At 39.3% G+C, this 19,940-nt stretch overlaps 1 protein-coding gene across 19 annotated transcripts in view; it reads left to right on the forward strand.

Moving 5' to 3' along the window:
- CCDC66 (coiled-coil domain containing 66) overlaps positions 1-19,940 on the forward strand; it is a 68,241-nt gene that overhangs the window by 33,731 nt on the left and 14,570 nt on the right. For 18 of the 19 annotated variants that reach the window (XR_007723137.1, XR_007723138.1, XR_007723139.1 and 15 more), the window contains 5 exons: positions 14,668-14,829; positions 16,571-16,715; positions 17,374-17,508; positions 18,554-19,047; positions 19,609-19,649. Coding sequence is in view for 5 of the 19 variants with exons in the window: in XM_050778510.1 (XP_050634467.1) it covers positions 14,668-14,829; positions 16,571-16,715; positions 17,374-17,508; positions 18,554-19,047; positions 19,609-19,649 (977 nt within the window). In the remaining 14 variants the exon portion in view is untranslated. The remainder of the gene's footprint in view (positions 1-14,667; positions 14,830-16,570; positions 16,716-17,373; positions 17,509-18,553; positions 19,048-19,608; positions 19,650-19,940) is intronic. The other variant, XR_007723149.1, reaches the window with a different exon arrangement.

The raw sequence follows: 19,940 nt of genomic DNA on the forward strand, positions 1-19,940 counted from the left end.
TTATCTTTTCTAATTTAGGTGCCCTTTATTTATCTTGCCTGGTTGCTCAGGCTAGGACTTCTGTTGCTATGTTGAATAAGAATGGTGAAAGTGGGCGTCCTTATTTTGTTTTAGCTCCTAGGGGAAAGGCTTTCTTTCAGCTTTTCCCCATTAACTATGATGTTAGCTGTGGGTTTGTCATATATAGTCTTTATTATGTTAAGGTATATTCCTTCTGTGCTTAGTTTGTTGAGAGTTTTTATTATTAAGTGATGTTGAATTTTGTGAAATGTTTTTTCTTGTCTACTGAGAAGATCATATGGTTTTTGTCTTTCATTCTTTTGATGTGATGTATCACATTTATTGATTTGTATATGTTGAATTCTCCCTGCATCGCTAGGATAAACCCCACTTAATTGTTGGGTATTAGTTTTCTCATGTGCTGTTGGATTGAGTTTGCTAGTATTTTGTTGAGAATTTTTGCATCTATGTTCATCAAAAATAGTGGCCTGTAATTTTCTTTGTTCTTTTTTGTTCTGTCCTTCTCTGGCTTTGGTATCAGGGCAATCAATGCTGGCCTCACAGAATGAGTTAGGGAAAATTCCCTCCTCTTTGACTTTTTTGGAATAGTTTGAGAAGAATTGGTTAGTTCTTTGATAGTTTGATAGAATTCATTAGTGAAGTTGTCTGGTCTTGGACTTTCCTTTGTTGGGAGACTTTATTACCAATTCAGTCTCATTACTCATTATTGGTCTGTTCAGGTTTTCTATTTCTTCCTGATTCATTCTTGTGTGTGTCCAGGAATTTATCCATTTCTTCCAGGTTTTCTAGTTTATTTGTGTGTAGTTGTTCATAATAGCCTCTGATGATCTCTTGTATTTCTGTGGTATCAGTTGTAATTTCTCCTTTTTTCATTCCTGATTTTATTTGGGTTTTCTCTCTTTGGTTCTTGGTTAGTCTAACAAGTAGCTTATTGGTTTCTTTTAAAAAAATCTTTGTTTCTTGATCCTTTGTATTGTGTTTTTTGTCTCTATTTTGTTTAGTTCTGCTGTAGTGTTTATTATTTCTTTCCTTCTACTAATTTGGAGTTTGTTCTTTTCTAGTTCCTTTTAGGTACATCATTAGATTGCTTTTTGAAATGTTTCCACTTTTTTGATAAATGCACTTATTGCGAAAATTTCCCTCTTACACTGCTTTTTCTGTATCCCATAGGTTTTGGTATGTTGTGTTTCAATTTTCATTTTTTCAGGAATTTTTAAAAAAATTTTTTCCTTGACTGGATGCTTTTTCAGAAGCATGTTGTTTAATTTGTCTATTTGTACAGTTGCCAGTGTTCTTCCCGTTACTGATTATTAGTTTTGTTCCATTGTAGTTTGAGAAGGTACTTGATTTGAAGTCAGTTTTTTAAAGTTTGTTGAGATTTGTTTTGTGTCCTAACATATAATCTGTCCTGGAGAATAATCCTTGTGCTAATGAAAAGAATGTGTGTTCTCTTAACTGATGGATGAGATGTTGTGTAAGGCTGTTAGGTCTGTTTGGCTTAATGTACAGTTTAAGTCCAATGTTGGTTAATTTTCTTTTTAGATGATCTATCTAGTACTGAGAGTGAGGTATTGAAATCCCCAACTATTATTGTATTGTAGTCTATCTCTACCTTTAGATCTAATAATGCTTGCTTTATATTTCTAGGTGTTCTGGTGTTGTGTACATATGTTTGCAGTTGTTATATCGTCTTGCTGAATTGATCCCTTTATCATTATAGAATGACCTTCTTTGTCTCTTTTTAATGTTCATGACTTAAAGTCTTTTTCATCTGAAATAAGTACAGCAATTCTTGCTTGCTTTTGGTTCTGGCTGTGTTGAATATTTCTTTTCCATTTCTTCCCTTTTAGTCTTTTTATGTCTTTACAGATGAAGTGACTTTCTTATGGTCAGCAAATATGTTTTGTTTGTTTGGCTGGTTTTTATTCATTCAGGCAGTCTATACCTTTTAATTTACTTAGTTTACATGCAAAGTTATTAATATATGAAGACTTAATCCTGTCTTTTTTTTTTTTGTAGTTTGTATATCCTTTATTCCTTTCATTATTTATCAATGTGGCTTGGTAGTTTTCTGTAGTGAAAATGTTTGATTCCTTTCTTTTTCTCTTTAGTGTGTTTCTTTCTTTTTGTTTAACATTGTGGTTTGGTGGCATCCTGTAGTGGTAACATTTGAGGTTTTTTTCTCCTCTTTATTTGTTTGCCCTACCCGTGGTTTTTGTATTTTCAAGTGTTTTCTTGGTGGTAGTTAATCGCTGTTGTGCTTCCAGGTGTAGACTCCCTGAACTTTAGCATTTCTTGTATGACCGGTCTAGTGGTGATGACTTCCCGCAGCTGTTGCTTGTCTACGAAAGACTTTATATATTCTTCATTTATGAAGGATAACTTTGCTGGGTGTAGTATCTTTGGCAGGTTTTTCTCCCCCCCTTTCAGCACTTTAGATATAATTCTCTCCTGGCTCTAAGGTTTCTGCTGAGAAATATGCTGTTAGTCTGATGGGGGTTCCTTTATAGGTGACGAGATGCTTTTCTCTTGCATGGTTTTTAGAATTTTCTCTTTGTCTCTTACTTTTAACAGTTTGACTATAACATGCTGTGGAGAAGAATTTTTTGCAGTGTTTCTATTTGGGGATCTTTGAGCCTCCTGTATCTGGATTACTAAACCTCTTGCTAGACCTGGGAAGTTTTCATCTTTTATTTCATTAAATAGGTTTTCTAACTCTATCCTTTCTGTTTGCCTTCTCAGACGCTGAAAATTCAAATATTTGGTCCCTTTTGTTGTCCCATATGTCACAAAAGCTAGCCTGATTCTTTTTTATTCTTTTTGCTTTTTTTTCTGAATGTGTTATTTTTAAAGACCTATCTTTAGGCTCTACAAGTCTTGTGTTTTATTTAATCTATTGTTGAAGTTTTCAGATATGCTTTGTATTTCATTCAATGATTTCTTCATTTCCAGAATTTGTTTGGTGGTTGTTTTTCTGATATCTACCTCTTTGGTACATTTCTCATTCATACCCTGAATTGTTTTTCTGACTTTTTTGTATTGGTTTTCAGTATTCTCTTGTACCTCATTGGGCTTCTTTAGTATTGAAATTTTGAATTTTTTTCTGGGATTTCATAACTTGCTTTTTGATTGAGATCTATTGCTGGAGAATTATTGTATTCCTTTGGAGGTGTCCTGTTTCCTTTTTAAAAATTTTTATTTTTCCATAAGTTATTGGGGTACAGATGGTATTTGGTTACATGAATAAATTAGTTAGTGGTGATTTGTGAGATCCTGGTACACCCATCATGCGAGTAGTATACATTGCATCATATATGTTTATTTAACCCCCCCCACCGACCTCCACTCTTCCCTACAAGTCCCCAAAGTCCATTGTATCATTCTTATGCCTTTGCATCATCATAGGTTAGCTCCCACATATAAGTGAGAACATACGATGTTTGGTTTTCCATTCCTGAGTTACTTCACTTAGAATGATAGTCCCCAGTCTCATCCAGGTCATTGCAAATGCTGTTAATTCATTCCTTTTTATGGCTGAGTAATATTCCATTCTATATATATATGTGTATATATATATATATATATGTGTGTGTGTGTGTGTCACAGTTTCTTTATCCACTCGTTGATTGATGGGCATTTGGGTTGGTTCCATGATTTTCCAATTGTGAATTGTGCTGCTATAAACGTGCATGTGCAAGTATCTTTTTTGAATAATGACTTCTTTTCTTCTGGGTAGATACCCAGTAGTGGGATTACTGGATCAGATGGTAGTTCTACTTTAATTCTTCAAGGAATCTCCACACTGTTTTCCATAGTGGCTGTACTAGTTTACCTTCCCACCAGCAATGTAGAAGTGTTGCCTGATCACCACATCCACACCAACATCTACTGTTTTTTGATTTTTTAATTATGGCAATTCGTAAAGTGGTATCACATTGTGGTTTTGATTTGCATTTCCCTGATCATTAGTGATGTTGAGCATTTTTTCATATGTTCATTGGCCATTTGTATATCTTCTTTTGAGAATTGTCTATTCCTGTCCTTAGCTCACTTTTTGATAGGATTGTTTGTTTTTTTTCTTACTGATTTGAGTTTGTTATAGATTCTGGTTATTAGTCATTTGTCAGATATATAGATTGGGAAGATTTTCTCCCACTCTGTGGGTTATCTGTTTACTCTGCTGAGTGTTTGTTTTGCCATGCAAAAGCTCTTTAATTAGGTCCCAGCTATTTATGTTTGTTTTTATTGCATTTGCTTTTGGGTTTTTGGTCATGAAGTCTTTGCCTAAGCCAACGTCTAGAAGGGTTTCTCCAATGTTATCTTGTTTTTTTGTATTTATGGTTATTTATTATTTCTCCCATATCTTTTTTTGTTGTTGCTTATTATACTTTAAGTTTTGGGGTACATGGGCAGACATGGAGTTTTGTTACATAGGTATACACGTGCCATGGTGGTTTGCTGCACCCATCAACTCATCATCTACATTAGGTATTTCTCCTAATGGTATCCCTCCACTAGAGGCCCCCACGCGCTGACAGGCCCCAGTGTGTGATGTTCCCCTCCCTGTGTCCATATATTCTCGTAGTTCAACTCCCACTTATGAGTGAGAACGTGCAGTGTTTGGTTTTCTGTTCTTTTGTTAGTTTGCTGAGAATTATGGTTTCCAGCTTCATCCATGTCCCTACAAAGGACATGAACTCATCCCTTTTTATGGCTGCATGGTATTAATGGTGTATGTATGCCACATTTCCTTTTTTTTTTTTTTTTTGAGATGGAGTCTTGCTCTGTTGCCCAGGCTGGAGTGCAGTGGTGTGATCTCGGCTCACTGCAAGCTCTGTCTCCTGGGTTGATGCCATTCTCCTGCCTCAGCCTCCTGAGTAGCTGGGACTACAGGCACCTGCCACCACGCCCGGCTAATTTTTTGTATTTTTAGTAGAGACGGGGTTTCACCATGTTAGCCAGGATGGTCTTGATCTCCTGACCTTGTGATCTGCCTGCCTCGGCCTCCCAAAGCGTTGGGATTATAGGCCACATTTTCTTTATCCAGTCTATCATTGATGGGCATTTGGGTTGGTTCCAAGTCTTTGCTGTAGTGCTACAATAAACATACATGTGCACGTATCTTTTTTTTTGTTTTTCCTTGAGACAATCTGGCTGTGTTGCCAGGCTGGAGTGCAGTGGTGCAATCTCAGCTCACTGCGACCTCCACCTCCCGGGTTCAAGTGATTCTCCTGCCCCACCCTCCAAAGTAGCTGGGATTATAGGCACCTGCCACCATGCCTGGCTAATTTTTGTATTTTTAGTAGAAACAGGGTTTCACCATGTTGGCCAAGATGGTCTCAATCTCCTGACCTCATGATCTGCCTGCCTCAGCCTCCCAAAATGCTGGGATTACAGGCGTGAGCCACCGCACCCAGCCGCATGTATCTTTATAGTAGAATGATTTATAATCCCTTGGGTATATACCCAGTAATGGGATTGCTGAGTCAAATGGTAGTTCTGGTTCTAGATCCTTTAGGAATTGCCACAATGTCTTCCACAATGGTTGAACTAATTTACACTCCCACCAACAGTGTAAAAGCATTCCTATTTCTCCACATCCTCTCCAGTATCTGTTGTTTCCTGACTTTTTAATGATTGCCATTCTAACTGGCATGAGATGGTATCTCATTGTGGTTTTGATTTGCATTTCTCTAATGACCAGTGATGATGATCTTTTTTTCATGTGTTTCTTGGCTGCATAAATGTCTTCTTTTGAGAAGTGTCTGCTCATAGTCCTTTGCCTACTTTTTGATGGTGTTTTTTCTTGTAAATTTGTTTAGGTTCTTTGTAGATTTTGAGTATTAGCCCTTTGTCAGATGGATAGATTGCAAAACTTTTCTCCCATTCTGTGGGTTGTCTGTTCACTCTGATGATAGTTTCTTTTGCTGTGCAGAAGTTCTTTAGTTTAATTAGATCCCATTTGTCAATTTCAGCTTTTTTGCCATTGCTTTTGGTGTTTTAGTCATTTTGCCCATGCCTGTGTCCTGAATGATATTGCCCTAGGTTTTCTTCTAGGGTTTTTATGGTTTTAGGTCTTACGTTTAAGTCTTTAATCCATCTTGAGTTAATTTTTGTATAAGGTGTAAGGAAGGGATCCAGTTTCAGTTTTCTGCATATGGCTTAGTCAGTTTTCCCAATACCATTTATGAAATAAGGAATTCTTTCCCCACTGCTTGTTTGTGTCAGGTTTGTCAAAGATCAGATGGTTGTAGATATGTGGTGTTATTTCTGAGGCCTCTGTTCTGTTCCATTCGTCTGTGTATCTGTTTTGGTACCAGTACCATGCTGCTTTGGTTATTGTAGCCTTGTAGTATAGTTTGAAGTGAGGCAGCGTGATGCCTCCAGCTTTGTTCTTTTTGGTTAGGATTGTGTTGGCTATGTGGGCTCTTTTTTGATACCATAAGAAATGTAAAGTAGTTTCTTCCAATTCTGTGAAGAAAGTCAAAGGTAGCTCGATGGGGATAGCATTGAATCTATAAATTACTTTGGGCAGTATGGCCATTTTCACAATATTAATTCTTCCTATCTATGAGTATAGAATGTTTTTCCATTTGTGTTCTCTTTTATTTCCTTGAGCAGTGGTTTTTAGTTCTCCTTGAAGAGGTCCTTCACATCCCTTGTAAGTTGTATTCCTAGGTATTTTATTCTCTTAGTAGCAGTTGTGAATGAGAGTTCACTCATGATTTGGCTCTCTGTTTGTCTGTTATTGATGTATAGGAATGCTTGTGATTTTTGCACATTGATTTTGTATCCTGAGACTTTGCCGAAGTTGCTTATCAGCTTGAGATTTTGGGCTGAGATAATGGGGTTTTCTAAATATACAATCATGTCATCTGCAAACAGAGACAATTTGACTTCCTCTTTTCCTATTTGAATACCCTTTATTTCTTTGTCATGCCTGATTGCCCTGGCCAGAACTTCCAATACTATGTTGAATAGGGGTGGAGAGAGAGGGCATCCTTGTTTTGTGCTGTTTTTCAAAGGGAATGCTTCTAGTTTTTGCCTATTCAGTATGATATTGGCTGTGGGTTTGTCATAGATAGCTCTTATTATTTTGAGATACATTCCATCAATACCTAGTTTATTGAGAGGTTTTAGCATGAAGGGATGTTAAATTTTGTCAAAGGCCTTTTCTGCATCTATTGAGGTAATCATGTGGTTTTTGTCATTGGTTCTGTTTATGTGAATAGATTATGTTTATTGATTTGCGTTTGATGAACCAGCCTTGCGTCCCAGATATGAAGCCAACTTGATTGTGGTGGATAAGCTTTTTGATGTGCTGCTGGATTTGGTTTGACAGTATTTTATTGAGGATTTTTGCATCGATGTTCATCAGGGATATTGGCCTGAAATTCTCTTTTTTTGTTGTTGTGTCTCTGCCAGGTTTTTGTATCAGGATGATGTTGACCTTATAAAATGAGTTAGGGAGGATTTCCTCTCTTTCTATTGTTTGCAATAGTTTCAGAAGGAATGATACCAGCTCCTCTTTGACCTCTGGTAGAATTCGGCTATGAATCTATCTGGTCCTAGACTTCTTTTGGTTGGTAGGCTATTACTGCCTCAATTTCAGACCTGGTTATTCATCTATTCAGGGATTCGTCTTCTTCCTGGTTTAGACTTGGGAGGGTGTATGTGTCCATTTCTTCTTGATTTTCTAGTTTATTTGTATAGAGGTATTTATAGTATTCTCTGATGGTAGTTCATATTTCTGTGGGATCAGTGGTGATACCCCCTTTATCTTTTTTTTTTTTTTTTTGAGATGGAGTCTCACTCTGTTGACCAGGCTGGAGTGCAGTGGTGAGATCTTGGTTCACTGCAAGCTCCGCCTCCCGGGTTCACGCCGTTCTCCTGCCTCAGCCTCCCAAGTGGCTGGGACTACAGGCACCCACCACCATGCCTGGCTAATTTTGTGTATTTTTTAGTAGAGATGGAGTTTCACTGTGTTAGCCAGGATGGTCTCAGTCTCCTGACCTTGTGATCCGCCCACCTCGGTCTCCCAAAGTGCTGGGATTACAGGCGAGAGCCACTGCACGTGGCCCCCTTTATCATTTTTTATTGCATTTGTTTGATTCTTATCTCTTTTCTTCTTATTAGTCTGGCTAGTGGTCTATTTTGTTGATCATTTCCAAAAGCCAGCTCCTGGATTCATTGAGTTTTTTGAAGGCTTTTTCGTGTCTCTATCTCCTACAGTTCTGCTCTAATCTTAGTTATTTCTTGTCTTCTGCTAGCTTTTGAATTTGTTTGCTCTTGCTTCTCTTGTTCTTTTAGTTGTGATGTTAGGGTGTCGATTTTAGATCTTTCCTGCTTTCTCTTGTGGGCATTAAGTGCTATAAATTTCCCTCTAAACGCTGCTTTAAATGTGTCCCAGAGATTTTGGTACATGGTCTCTTTGTTCTCATTGGTTTCAAAGAACATCTTTATTTCTGCCTTACTTTTGTGATTTACCCAGTAGTCATTCAGAAGCGGGTTGGTCAGTTTCCATGTAGTTGTGCGGTTTTGAGTAAGTTTCTTAATCCTGAGTTCTAGTTTGAGTGCACTGTGGTCTAAGAGACTATGTTATGATTTCCGTTTTTTTGCATTTGCTGAAGAGTGTTTTACTTCCCATTCTGTGGTCAATTTTAGAATAAGTGTTATGAGGTCCTGAGAAGAATGTATATTCTGTTGATTTGGGGTGGAGAGTTCTGTAGATGTCTATTAGGTCCGCTTAGTCCAGAGCTGAGTTCAAGTCCTGAATATCCTTGTTAATTTTCTGTCTCTTTGATCCGTCTGATATTGACAGTGGGATGTTAAAGTCTCCCTATTATTGTGTGGGAGTCTAAGTCTCTTTGTAGGTCTCTAAGAACTTGCTTTATGAACCTGGCTGCTTCTGTATTGGGCACATATATATTTAGGATAGTTAGCTCTTGTTGCATTGATCCCTTTACCATTATGTAATGGCCTTCTTTGTCTCTTTTGATCTTTGTTGGTTTAAAGTCAGTTTTATCAGAGACTAGGATTGCAACCCCTGCTTTTTTTCCATTTGCTTGGTAAATCCTCCTTCATCCCTTTATTTTGAGCTTATGTGTGTCTTTGCATGTGAGATGTCTCTTGAATACAGCACACTGATGGGTCTTGATTCTTTATCCAGTTTGCCAGTCTGTGTCTTTTAATTGGGGCATTTAGCCCATTTACATTTAAGGTTAATATTGTTATGTGTGAATTTGATCCTGTCATTATGATGCCAGCTGGTTATTTTGCTCATTAGTTGATGCAGTTTCTTCATAGTGTTGATGGTCTTTACAATTTGGTATGTTTTTGCAGTGGCTGGTACCAGTTGTTCCTTTGCATGTTTAGTGCTTCCTTCAGGAGCTCTTGTAAGGCAGGCCTAGTGGTGACAAAATCTCTCAGTATTTGCTTATCTGTAAAGGATTTTATTTCTCTTTCGCTTATGAAACTGAGTTTGGCTGGATATGAAATTCCGGGTTGAAAATTCTTTTTTTAAAGAATGTTGAATATTGGCCCCAAGTCTCTTCTGGCTCGTAGGGTTTCTGCCAAGAGATCCACTGTTAGTCTGATGGGCTTCCCTTTATGGGTAATCTGACCTTTCTCTCTGGCTGCCCTTAACCCTTTTTCCTCCATTTCAGCCTTGGTGAATCTGACAGTTATGTGTCTTGGGGTTGCTCTTCTCGCGGAGTATCTTTGTGGTGGTCTCCGCATTTCCTGAATTTGAATGTTGGCCTGTCTTGCTAGGTTGGGGAAGTTCTCCGGGATAATATCCTGAAGAGTGTTTTCCAACTTAGTTCCATTCTCCTTGTCACTTTCAGGTACACCAATCAAATGTAGATTTGGTTTTTTCACATACTCCCACATTTCTTGGAGGCTGTGTTTGTTCTTTTTCATTCTTTTTTCTCTAATCTTGTCTTTTCACTTTATTTCATTAAGTTGATCTTCAATCACTAATACCCTTTTTCCACTTAATCAGTTCATCTGTTGATACACCAGCCATTGTTACTTGTGTATGCTTCACAAGGTTCTCGTGCTGTGTTTTTCAGCTCCATCAGGTCATTTTGTTCTTCTCTAAACTGGTTATTCTAGTTAGCAATTTGTCTAACCTTTTTTCAAGGTTCTTAGCTTCCTTGCATTGGGTTAGAACAGGCTCCTTTAGCTCGGAGGAGTTTGTTATTACCCATCTTCTGAAGCCTTCTTCTGTCAATTCCTCAAACTCATTCTCTGTCCAGTTTTGTTCCCTTACTGGTAAGGAGTTGTGATCCTTTGGAGGAGAAGAGGCATTCTGATTTTTGGAATTTTGGGTTTTGTGCTGGTTTCTCCCCATCTTCATGGATTTATTTACCTTTGGTCTTTGATGTTGTTGACCTTTGGATGGGGTCTCTGAGTGGATGACCTTTTTGTTGATGTTGATGCCAATTCTTTCTGTTTGTTAGTTTTCCTTCTAATAGTCAGGCCCCTCTGCTGCAGGTCTGCTGGAGTTTGCTGGAAGTCCACTCCATATTCTGTTTGCCTGGGTATCACCAGCGAAGGCTGCAGAGCAGCAAAGATTGCTGCCTGTTCCTTCCTCTGGAAGCTTCATCCCAGAGGGGCATCTGCCAGATGCCAGCCAGAGCTCTCCTGTTTGAAGTGTCTGTCAGCCCCTACTAGGAGGTGTCTCCTAGTCAGGATACACGTGGGTCAGAGACCCACTTGAGGAGGCAGTCTGACCCTTAGCAGAGCTCGAATGCTGTGCTTGGCGATCCACTGCTCTCTTCAGAGCCACCAGGCAGAGACGTTTAAGTCTGCTGAAGCTGCACCTGCAGCTACCCCTTCCTCCTGGTGCTCTGTCTCGGGGAGGTAGGGGTTTTATCTATAAGCCCCTGACTGGGGCTGCTGCCTTTTTTTTCAGAGATTCCCTGTCAAGGGAGGAGGAATCTAGAGAGGCAATCTGGCCACAGCGGCCTTGCTGAGCTGTGGTGGGTTCTGCCCAGTTCGAACTTCCAGGCGGCTTTGTTTACACTGTGAGGGTAGAACCGCCTACTCAAGCCTCAGCAGTGGTGGATGCCCCTCCCCCCACCAAGCTCGAGAGTCCCAGGTCAACCTCAGACTGCTGTGCTGGCAGTGAGAATTTCAAGCCAGTGGATCTGAGCTTGCTGAGCTCTGTGGGGGTAGGACCCTCCAAGCCCAACCACTTGGCTCCCTGGCTTCAGCACCCTTTCCAGGGGAGTAAACAGTTCTGTCTCACTGGCGTTCCAGGCACCACTGGGGTATGGAAAAAAAACTACAGTTAGCTCGGTGTCTGCCCAAACGACTGCCCAGTTTTGTGCTTGAAATCCAGGGCCCTGGTGGCATAGGCACCAGAGGGAATCTCCGGGTCTGTGGGTCGCGAAGACTGTGGGAAAAGCACAGTATCTGGCCAGAATGCACCATTCCTCATGGCATGGCACAGTCCCTCATTGCTTCCCTTGGGTAAGGGAGAGATTTCCCTGACCCTTTGCACTTCCTGGGTGAGGCAACTCCCCACCCTGCTTTGGCTCGCCCTCAGTGGGCTGCACCCACTGTCCAACCAGCCCCAGTGAGATGAACCAGGTACCTCAGTTGGAAATGCAGAAATGACCTGCCTTCTGCATCGATCTTGCTGGGAGCTGCACACTGGAGCTCTTCCTATTCGGCCATCTTGCCAGCAACCCTCCATCTTCTAGAAGTTTTATAGTTTCAGGTCTTAGGTTTAAGTACTTAATCCATCTTGAGTTGATTTTTTATAAGGTGAGAGAGAAGGATCCAGTTTCTTTCTCCTATATGTGGCTAGCCAATTATTCCAGCACCATTTGTTGAAAAGGGCTTCCTTTCCCCACTTTGTTTTGTTTACTTTGTTGAAGATCAGTTGGCTGTGAGTATTTGGGTTTATTTCTGGGTTCTCTATTCTGTTCCAATGGTCTATGTGCCTGTTTTTGTATGAGTACCATGCTGTTTTGGTGACTGTGGCCTTATAGTATAGTTTGAAATCAGGTAGTGTGATGCCTCCAGATTTGTTCTTTTTGCTTAGTCTTGCTTTGTCTATGTGAGCTCTTTTTTGGTTCCATATGAATTTTAGAATTGTTTTTTCTAACTCTGTGAAGAATGATGGTGGTATTTTGATGGGGATTATGCTGAATTTGTAGATTGCTTTTGGCAGTATGGTCATTTTCACAATATTGATTCTACCAATACATGAGCATGGGATGTGTTTCCATTTGTTTGTGTCATCTGTGATTTCTTTCAGCAGCGTTTTGTAGTTTTCCTTGTAGAGGTCTTTCAACTTCTGTGTTAGGTATATTCCTAAGTATTTTAGGTATTTTTTTGCAGTTGTAAAAGGGGTTGAGTTCTTGATTTGATTCTCTGCTTGGTCGCTGTTGGTGTATAGAAGAGCTACTGATTTGTGTACATTAATTGTGTATCCGGAAACTTTGCGGAATTCCTTTATGAGTTCTGGGAGCTTTCTGGAGGAGTCTTAGGGACTCCTAAGGTAAACAGTCGTGTCATCAGCAAACAGGGACAGTTTGACTTCCTCTTCACTGATTTGGATGCCCTTTATTTATTTCTCTTGTCTGATTGCTCTGGCTAGGACTTCCAGTACTATGTTGAAGAGGAGTGGTGAGAGTGGGCATCTTTGTCTTGATCCTGTTCTCCGAGGGAATGCTTTCAGTATTATGTTGGCTGTGGGTTTGTCATACATTGCTTTTATTACATTAAAGTATGTCCCTTGTATGCTGATTTAACTGAGGGTTTTAATCATAAAGGATGCTGGATTTTGTCAAATGCTTTTTCTGCAGCTATTGAGATGATCGTGTGATTTTTGTTCTTCTTTTAAGAATTACATTTATTACATGTATTGACTTGAGTATGTTAAACCATCCCTGCATCCCTGGTTTGAAACCCACTTGATCATGGTGGATTATCTTTTTAATATGTTGTTAGACTCAGCTAGTATTTTGTTAAGGATTTTAGCGTCTGTGTTCATCAAAGATAGCGGTCTGTAGTTTTCTTCTTTGGGTGCGTCCTTTCCTGGTTTTGGTATTAGGGTGATGCTGGCTTCACAGAATGAATTAGGGAGTGTTCCTTCTTTCTCCATCTTGTGGAATAGTATCAAAAGGATTGGTACTAATTCTTTGAATGTCTGGTAGAATTCTGCTGTGAATCCATCTGGTCCTGGACATTTTTGTTGGTAATTTTTTAATTACCATTTCAGTCTCACTGCTTGCTATCGGTCTGTTCAGAGTATCTAATTATTTCTGATTTAAGCTAGGATGGTTGTATTTTTCCAGGACTTTATCTGTTTCGTCTACATTTTCTAGTTTATGTGTGTAAAGGTATTCATAGTAGCCTTGAATGATCTTTTGTATTTCAGTGGTGTCAGTAATATCTCCTGTTTCGTTTCTTAGTGAGGTTATTTGGATTTTTCTCTGTTCTTTTCTTGGTTAATCTTGCTAATGATCTATCCATTTTATTTATCTTTTCAAATAACCACCTTTTTGTTTCATTTGTCTATTGTATTTTTTTGTTTCAGTTTCATTTAGTTCTGGGAATGGTGGCAGTGGGTTGGGTGGGTGAGTAGGTTTTCAAGCCACTGGGCAGCAAACATGGGCAATGGCAGTAGTAGTAGTGGGACAACCCTCTGGGATCCAAGCAGTCAGCGGTGGTTTTGGCGGTGGCTATGATGGGCTGCGTGGGCCAGTCCTCAGACTTGCTGGTGGCATATGTGGGTGGGTGCCAGCTGTGATGGTAATGGCAGGTTGATTGGGCCCAGACTCTGGGAGGAGTGCTCAGGTGCCAATGGTGGTGTCCTGGGCAGGGCAATCCCCATATCTCTGGACCATGTGCTTGGTTACTGGTGGAGATGAAGCAGGGCTGGGCAGATCTGCCCCCAGGTTCCCAAGGTGTTGTGTGCAGGTGCTGGCTGTTGTAGGCAGGGGTGGGATGATTTCCAGGCCACCAGCAGAATGCTTAGGTTGGGGCAGTAGCAGCTGCATTGTAGCTCTGCTGCTAGGGAGGTTGGGTTTGCTTTCAGTGAGTTGCTCTTGCAGATGGTGAATGTCAGTGGGTCTCTAGGGATGTGGAGATGCAGGGGCTGTAGGGCCGGGCCCCAGGGCAAGATGCAGGTCCACTAGGAGCTGGGCTCTCAAAATAGTGCCATGCTACAGTTCCTTAGGTCTTGGGTGTTTGTGGTACCTAGTGTGAGCTCCCTCTTGAGCAGTGCTTTCATGTGGTCTCCAGGTAATGCCCTGTTAGTCTTGAGACCCACAAGGGTCAAGGGGCTATTTGGTGATTAGGATTGTAGGAGTCCTTGGTGGGAATGTGGATTGCTGGGGATTGCTCACTTTCCTTTTCCTCCAGTTAGGCAGCCTCTGTAGACTCCTAGCTAATCCTGTCAAGACAGGCTGCTTCGCTTCATTCCTTGCTTTTGATGCTTCCTGTCATTTTGAATTCCACTATTCGCTGTTAGATCTACGTGAAGTATGATTGTCTGCTCATTATTCTGGTTCCCCTCTGTGGAATAGGTGAGCACTGAATGTATCTAGTCAGCCATCTTGCTTGAAGTCCCTCCTGCTTCACAGATTTTTATTTTTGACAATGATTTATGTGATTGCTTATGACTAGAAAGCCATCACTGCCCAGGTAGAAGAGAAGCGCAGGAAGAAACAACTGGAGGAAGAGCAAAGAAAGAAGGAAGAACAAGAAGAGGAGCTTCGCTTAGCACAGGAACGTGAAGAGATGCAGAAACAGTATGAAGAAGACATACTTAAGCAAAAACAAAAGGAAGTAGGTATTTACATTCTAATTGTAACTTTGATTTTTGATTTTGTTTTTGAGACAGGGTCTCACTCTTCTGCTCAGGTTGGAGTACAGTGGTGCAATCATAGCTCACTGCAGTCTTGACCTCTGGGTACAAGTTGTCCTTCCACCTTGGTCTCCTCAGTAGCAGGGACTACAGGCATGTACCACCACATTTGGCTGATTTTTTTGTTGGTGTGTGGAGGAGACAGGGTCTCACTATGTTGCCTAGGCTGGTCTCAAGCTCTTGGGCTCAAGCGATCCTTCCACCTCAGCCTCCTAAAGTATTGGTATTACAGGTGTGAGCTACCATGTTTGGCCTCCTAACATTTTAGAATAAAAATGGATGTATTTTTAAAGGAAAAATAACCAGAAGTTGAACATTTCTATTATTTTGAAATTGTGAAGCTATGTATGGACATGTCAGACCTTCACATAAAGTTAGGAAAGAGGGAAGCTTGAGAAAGTTTCATTATTTCACATGATAATAGTTCTCAAATGTTATACTGGTTTGGCTTTTTCTGTAGAGGAGGTCACAGCACAAAGCAGGTGTTACCTATGCACTTCATTTTTATCTACTCCTAGTTTCTTTGCTTCATTTCTAAGCAATAATTATTAATAATTATTCTAGGTATGTTAAGAGAAATGATTGACCTATCAGTATCCACTTATGAACAGGAACATACATTTGCAGAATAATTGGCTGGGATTGATGATACAATTTGTGACTGTCCTAGAGATCTCTGTGTTAAATGACTTTTTTTTTTTTGAGACAGAGTCTCGCTCAGTTACCCAGGCTGGAGTGCAGTGGCGTGATCTCCGCTCACTGCAAGCTCCCCCTCCTGGGTTCACGCCATTATCCTGCCTCAGCCTCCCAAGTAGCTGGGACTACAGGCATCCGCTGCCACGCCTGGCTAATTTTTTGCATTTTTAGTAGAGATGGGGTTTCACCGTGTTAGCCAGGATGGTCTCGATCTCCTGACCTCGTGATCCACCCACCTCGGCCTCCCAGAGTGCTGGGATTACAGGCGTGAGCCACCGCGCCTGGCCTAAATGGCCTTTTTAAAAGTAGATACTAGGAGACAACATAGGTATGCATACATACCTATCTTGTCTGCACCACTAGGAGAACCCTAAGTGGTGTAGACAAGATAGGTATGTATGGTGGTGGTACCATGTTTGAGCTAACCTAACAAAAATACTCACTTGCTAAAGTTTTAAAATGTAGAGCACTTTAAACGTTTTCTTGCTTTTTGCTGCAGTTTTCCCCCTTGGCAACCTTCACTCCAAAATTGGCTAGTAAAGGGACACATGGTCTGGGTTCCAGTTTCATTGAGTTGAATAGGCTGAGCCGGTTACCCCTATGTAACATGAGGAAATCAGTAAAGTATCATTTGAACTGCAAGAAGTGGTCATAAACCTTGTGTTTACCTTTTAAAATATATTTTTAAATGTAATAGAACAGTTTTTAAAACTTTGAAAACTTTTAGTATAGATTTGAAATGGGTAAAAAGAGTTACCGTATTTGTGATTGAATACGGCTGTAGAAAAAGATGTTAAAATGTAAGCTCCAGAAGGGCAGGAACTTTTGCCTTGTTGACTGTTCTAACCTTAGTATGTAAACAAGTGCCTGACACATAGGAGAAGCTTAGAAAATATTTACTGAGAGGAAATAGTCAAGTCTTTGTATGTTTAATAGTTGTATTTAATAACACATCAATATTGACAGGAAATCATGACTGTCAAGACAAATGAGCTATTCCAGACAATGCAGCGAGCGCAGGAACTGGCACAGAGACTAAAACAAGAACAGAGAATCCGAGAATTGGCGCAAAAGGGACATGACACTTCTAGATTGATTAAAAATCTTGGTGGTAAGGGCTTAACCAGAACTTTATTTATAATATTTTTAGAAGATGATTTTAAATAATTCATTTTTTCTGTGTTTGGAGAAAAGGACTCATTCTGTTGCCTAGGCTAGAGTGCAGTGGTGCCATCACAGCTCACTGCAACCTTGTATTTTTTGTAGACATGGAATCTCGCTTTGTTGCCCAGGCTAGTCTTGAACTACTGCCTTCAGATGACCCTCCCACCTTGGCCTCCCAAAGTGTTGGGATTACAGGTGTGAGTCATTGCACCCAGCCTAAATGATTGCCTATTTTTAATACCTTTAATATACCTACTATTTTTGTAGGAATTTCAGACCTTAAACTAGTGTAATTTTATAAATAGGAATGCTTAATTTATGTGGAAAATTGCAATAAAAGAAATAATGTTAAAATGTGTTAAATAATGTTAAAATAATAGGTAAAATGTGTACTTTTTGTGTCTGTTTTTACAGAGAACAATTATGAAATGATCTCCCTAAATTCAGTAACCGATAGGAATGTGGGTAACTTTTTGTAAGAAAATTTTTATTGCAGTGTTCATCCTGATTAAGTGAAAATTATTGTATTTAGTTGCTGCTATACATACATAATTTTTATTAATATTCCTTAAGTGTTCTTTTATCAGGTAATTTCTCTTTGCCAGTTGATACAATACAAATGGAATATAATGCATCTACTAACATTTCAAATTCAAGACATGATTCTGATGAAGTCAGCGGTAAAATGAATACATACACGAATTATACAACTTCTAAGAAGGATACTGGTGTGCAAACAGGTATTTGTGTAGAAACTGTGGTTTGATTTAAAATTTAAAGTCATAATTAAAGCAATTAGAATTAAGTTCAATTTAAAAGTTCAAAAATTAATGAAAGGTGAGGTTTTCAGTAAGTTACAAAATAAAGGGATAACAGCTTTGTTGAAATATGTCACATACCACAAAATTTACCCTACAGTTTTTTTTTTGGTATTCAGTGGTGCAACCATTACCGCAATCAATTCTAAAACATTTTGATCACTCTAGAAAGAAACACTGTACCCATTACTTGTCACTTTCTATTTCTTTCTTCTTTCTCCTCCAGTTAACGTTCTGTCTCTGAATATTTCTGCCTGTTCTGGACATTTCATGTAACTGGAATTAGACCACAGTCTTCTCTGGCTTCTCTTAGCATGTTTTAAGGTTTATCCATGTTGTAGCATGTGTCAGTACTTCATTCCTGTTTGTCACTGAATAAATACATTTATAATACCACATTTTTATTCATGAGTTGATGAACATTGGTGTTATCTCCACTTTTTGGCTATTAATATGCTGCTGTGAATATTCATATATAGATTTTTGTGGCTGTACATTTTTAGTTCTTTTGAGAGAAGAGTAGAATTGCTGAGTCATGAGTAACAGGTACTGTTATGTTTAGCATTTTGAAGAACCACCAAACTCTTCTCCAAAGCAGTGGTATCATTTTACATTTCCACCATCAGTGCATGTGGGTTCTGATTCTCTATATTCTTGCCAACCCTTGTTATTCTACTATTGTGAAGTGTTAGGTGATTTTGGTTTGCATTTCCCCCAGTGACTGATGATGTTGAGCATCTTTTCATGATTATCAATTCATAGAGATGGAAATTAGAGTGGTGGTTGCCAGTGGTTGGGAGTATGAGGGGTTGTTCTTTAATGAGTATAATAGAGTTTTGGTTTTGTTGAAAATCAATGAAAGAAAAAAGTCTCAGAGGGCAGTAATTGTTTAATGTTTTGGGGAAAGTTATTTAAAATTAAAAATTTTGTTTATAATTTTTAAAAATCATTTGAAACTTTTTTTTAGATGACTTAAATATAGGAATATTCACCAATGCAGAATCACATTGTGGATCATTAATGGAGAGGGACATCACAAATTGTTCATCTCCTGAGATTTCGGCAGAACTTATTGGACAGTTTAGCACCAAGAAAAACAAGCAAGAACTAACTCAGGATAAAGGAGCCAGCTTAGAAAAAGAAAACAATCGGTATAATGACCAGCGTAATCAGTTCACAAGAATAGAGAAACAAACAAAACACATGAAGAAATATCCTAAAAGGCCTGATTGGAATATAAATAAGCCACCTAAAAGGTATATTCCAGCATCAGAAAAGTACCCTAAACAGCTTCAAAAGCAAAGAGAAGAAAAAAAAGTAAGGAGGCAGATGGAATTGCTTCATTTGGTAGAAAAAAATAATCCTGGGCACATCTCTCAAAACAGAGGCATTTCACCAGAAATTTTTCATTCATCTCATCAAGAAACTGAGTCAAAGTTCAGGTGGCATCTAGTCAAAAAGGTAAAGCTCTTCCATCTTAGAAGATGTGTCGATATTTCTAGATTCAAAACAGTTTCTCACATGTATGCTTTGGTAAGGCTGTTCTGATCTGTTTCCGTTTACATTAGGGATCAGCAAACTATATCCCATGGGCAAATCCAGGCTGCTACCCGCTTTTGTAAAATTTTATACGAACATAGTCAATTCATTCTTTTATGAATTGTCTATGGCTGACTTCACACAACAGACTAGCAACAGAAACAATATGGCCCACAAAGCTGAAAAGGTTTTCTTATTGAGTCCTTTACATTTAACACAACTTCTATAGATGAATGCTATGTGTTCAAATACTCCTTTAAAACCCTTGTTTATAGTCCATATAGACAGAGGTCAGTTTGGGAGATTAGGAACTACTGGATTAGTTTGACTCTGGAAAAATACTGAATCTATCTATTCTGTTGCTCAGTTGGTACCTGTTATTCAAATATTACCCTCAGATTATTTCAATAAGTAGCTCTAAAAATATTTGTGGGGACATGTGAAAATGCTATATATTCCTTTCTGCATTTATCCATCTTTTAGGAAGAAGAGCCTCTGAATATTCATTCATTCAGCAAGGAAAGGTATGTATGCATCAGATTAATTCTGCAGCTATTTAGTGCTTTCTGTGTGGGACAAAAAAGGGATTCAAGATCTGGACGGCATGAGGCATATAGTTATATATAGAGAACAGTCAGAAAGGGTGTGGCTTCCAGGTAAGGGTTAGAGGATTAAGGGATAGGGTGGCACTTTAGCTGGAGCTTGAAGGCCCGTGTTGGACTGGGCCTAGGCAGGAATGTAGATAACATTTACTTTTATCTCTAGACTTAATTAACTAAGTGATTTTGATATTCCAGGTATGTCACTAGCAGAAT

This window comes from Macaca thibetana, chromosome 2, assembly GCF_024542745.1.
Source record: "Macaca thibetana thibetana isolate TM-01 chromosome 2, ASM2454274v1, whole genome shotgun sequence".
In the NCBI taxonomy this organism is placed as follows: Eukaryota; Metazoa; Chordata; class Mammalia; order Primates; family Cercopithecidae; genus Macaca; species Macaca thibetana.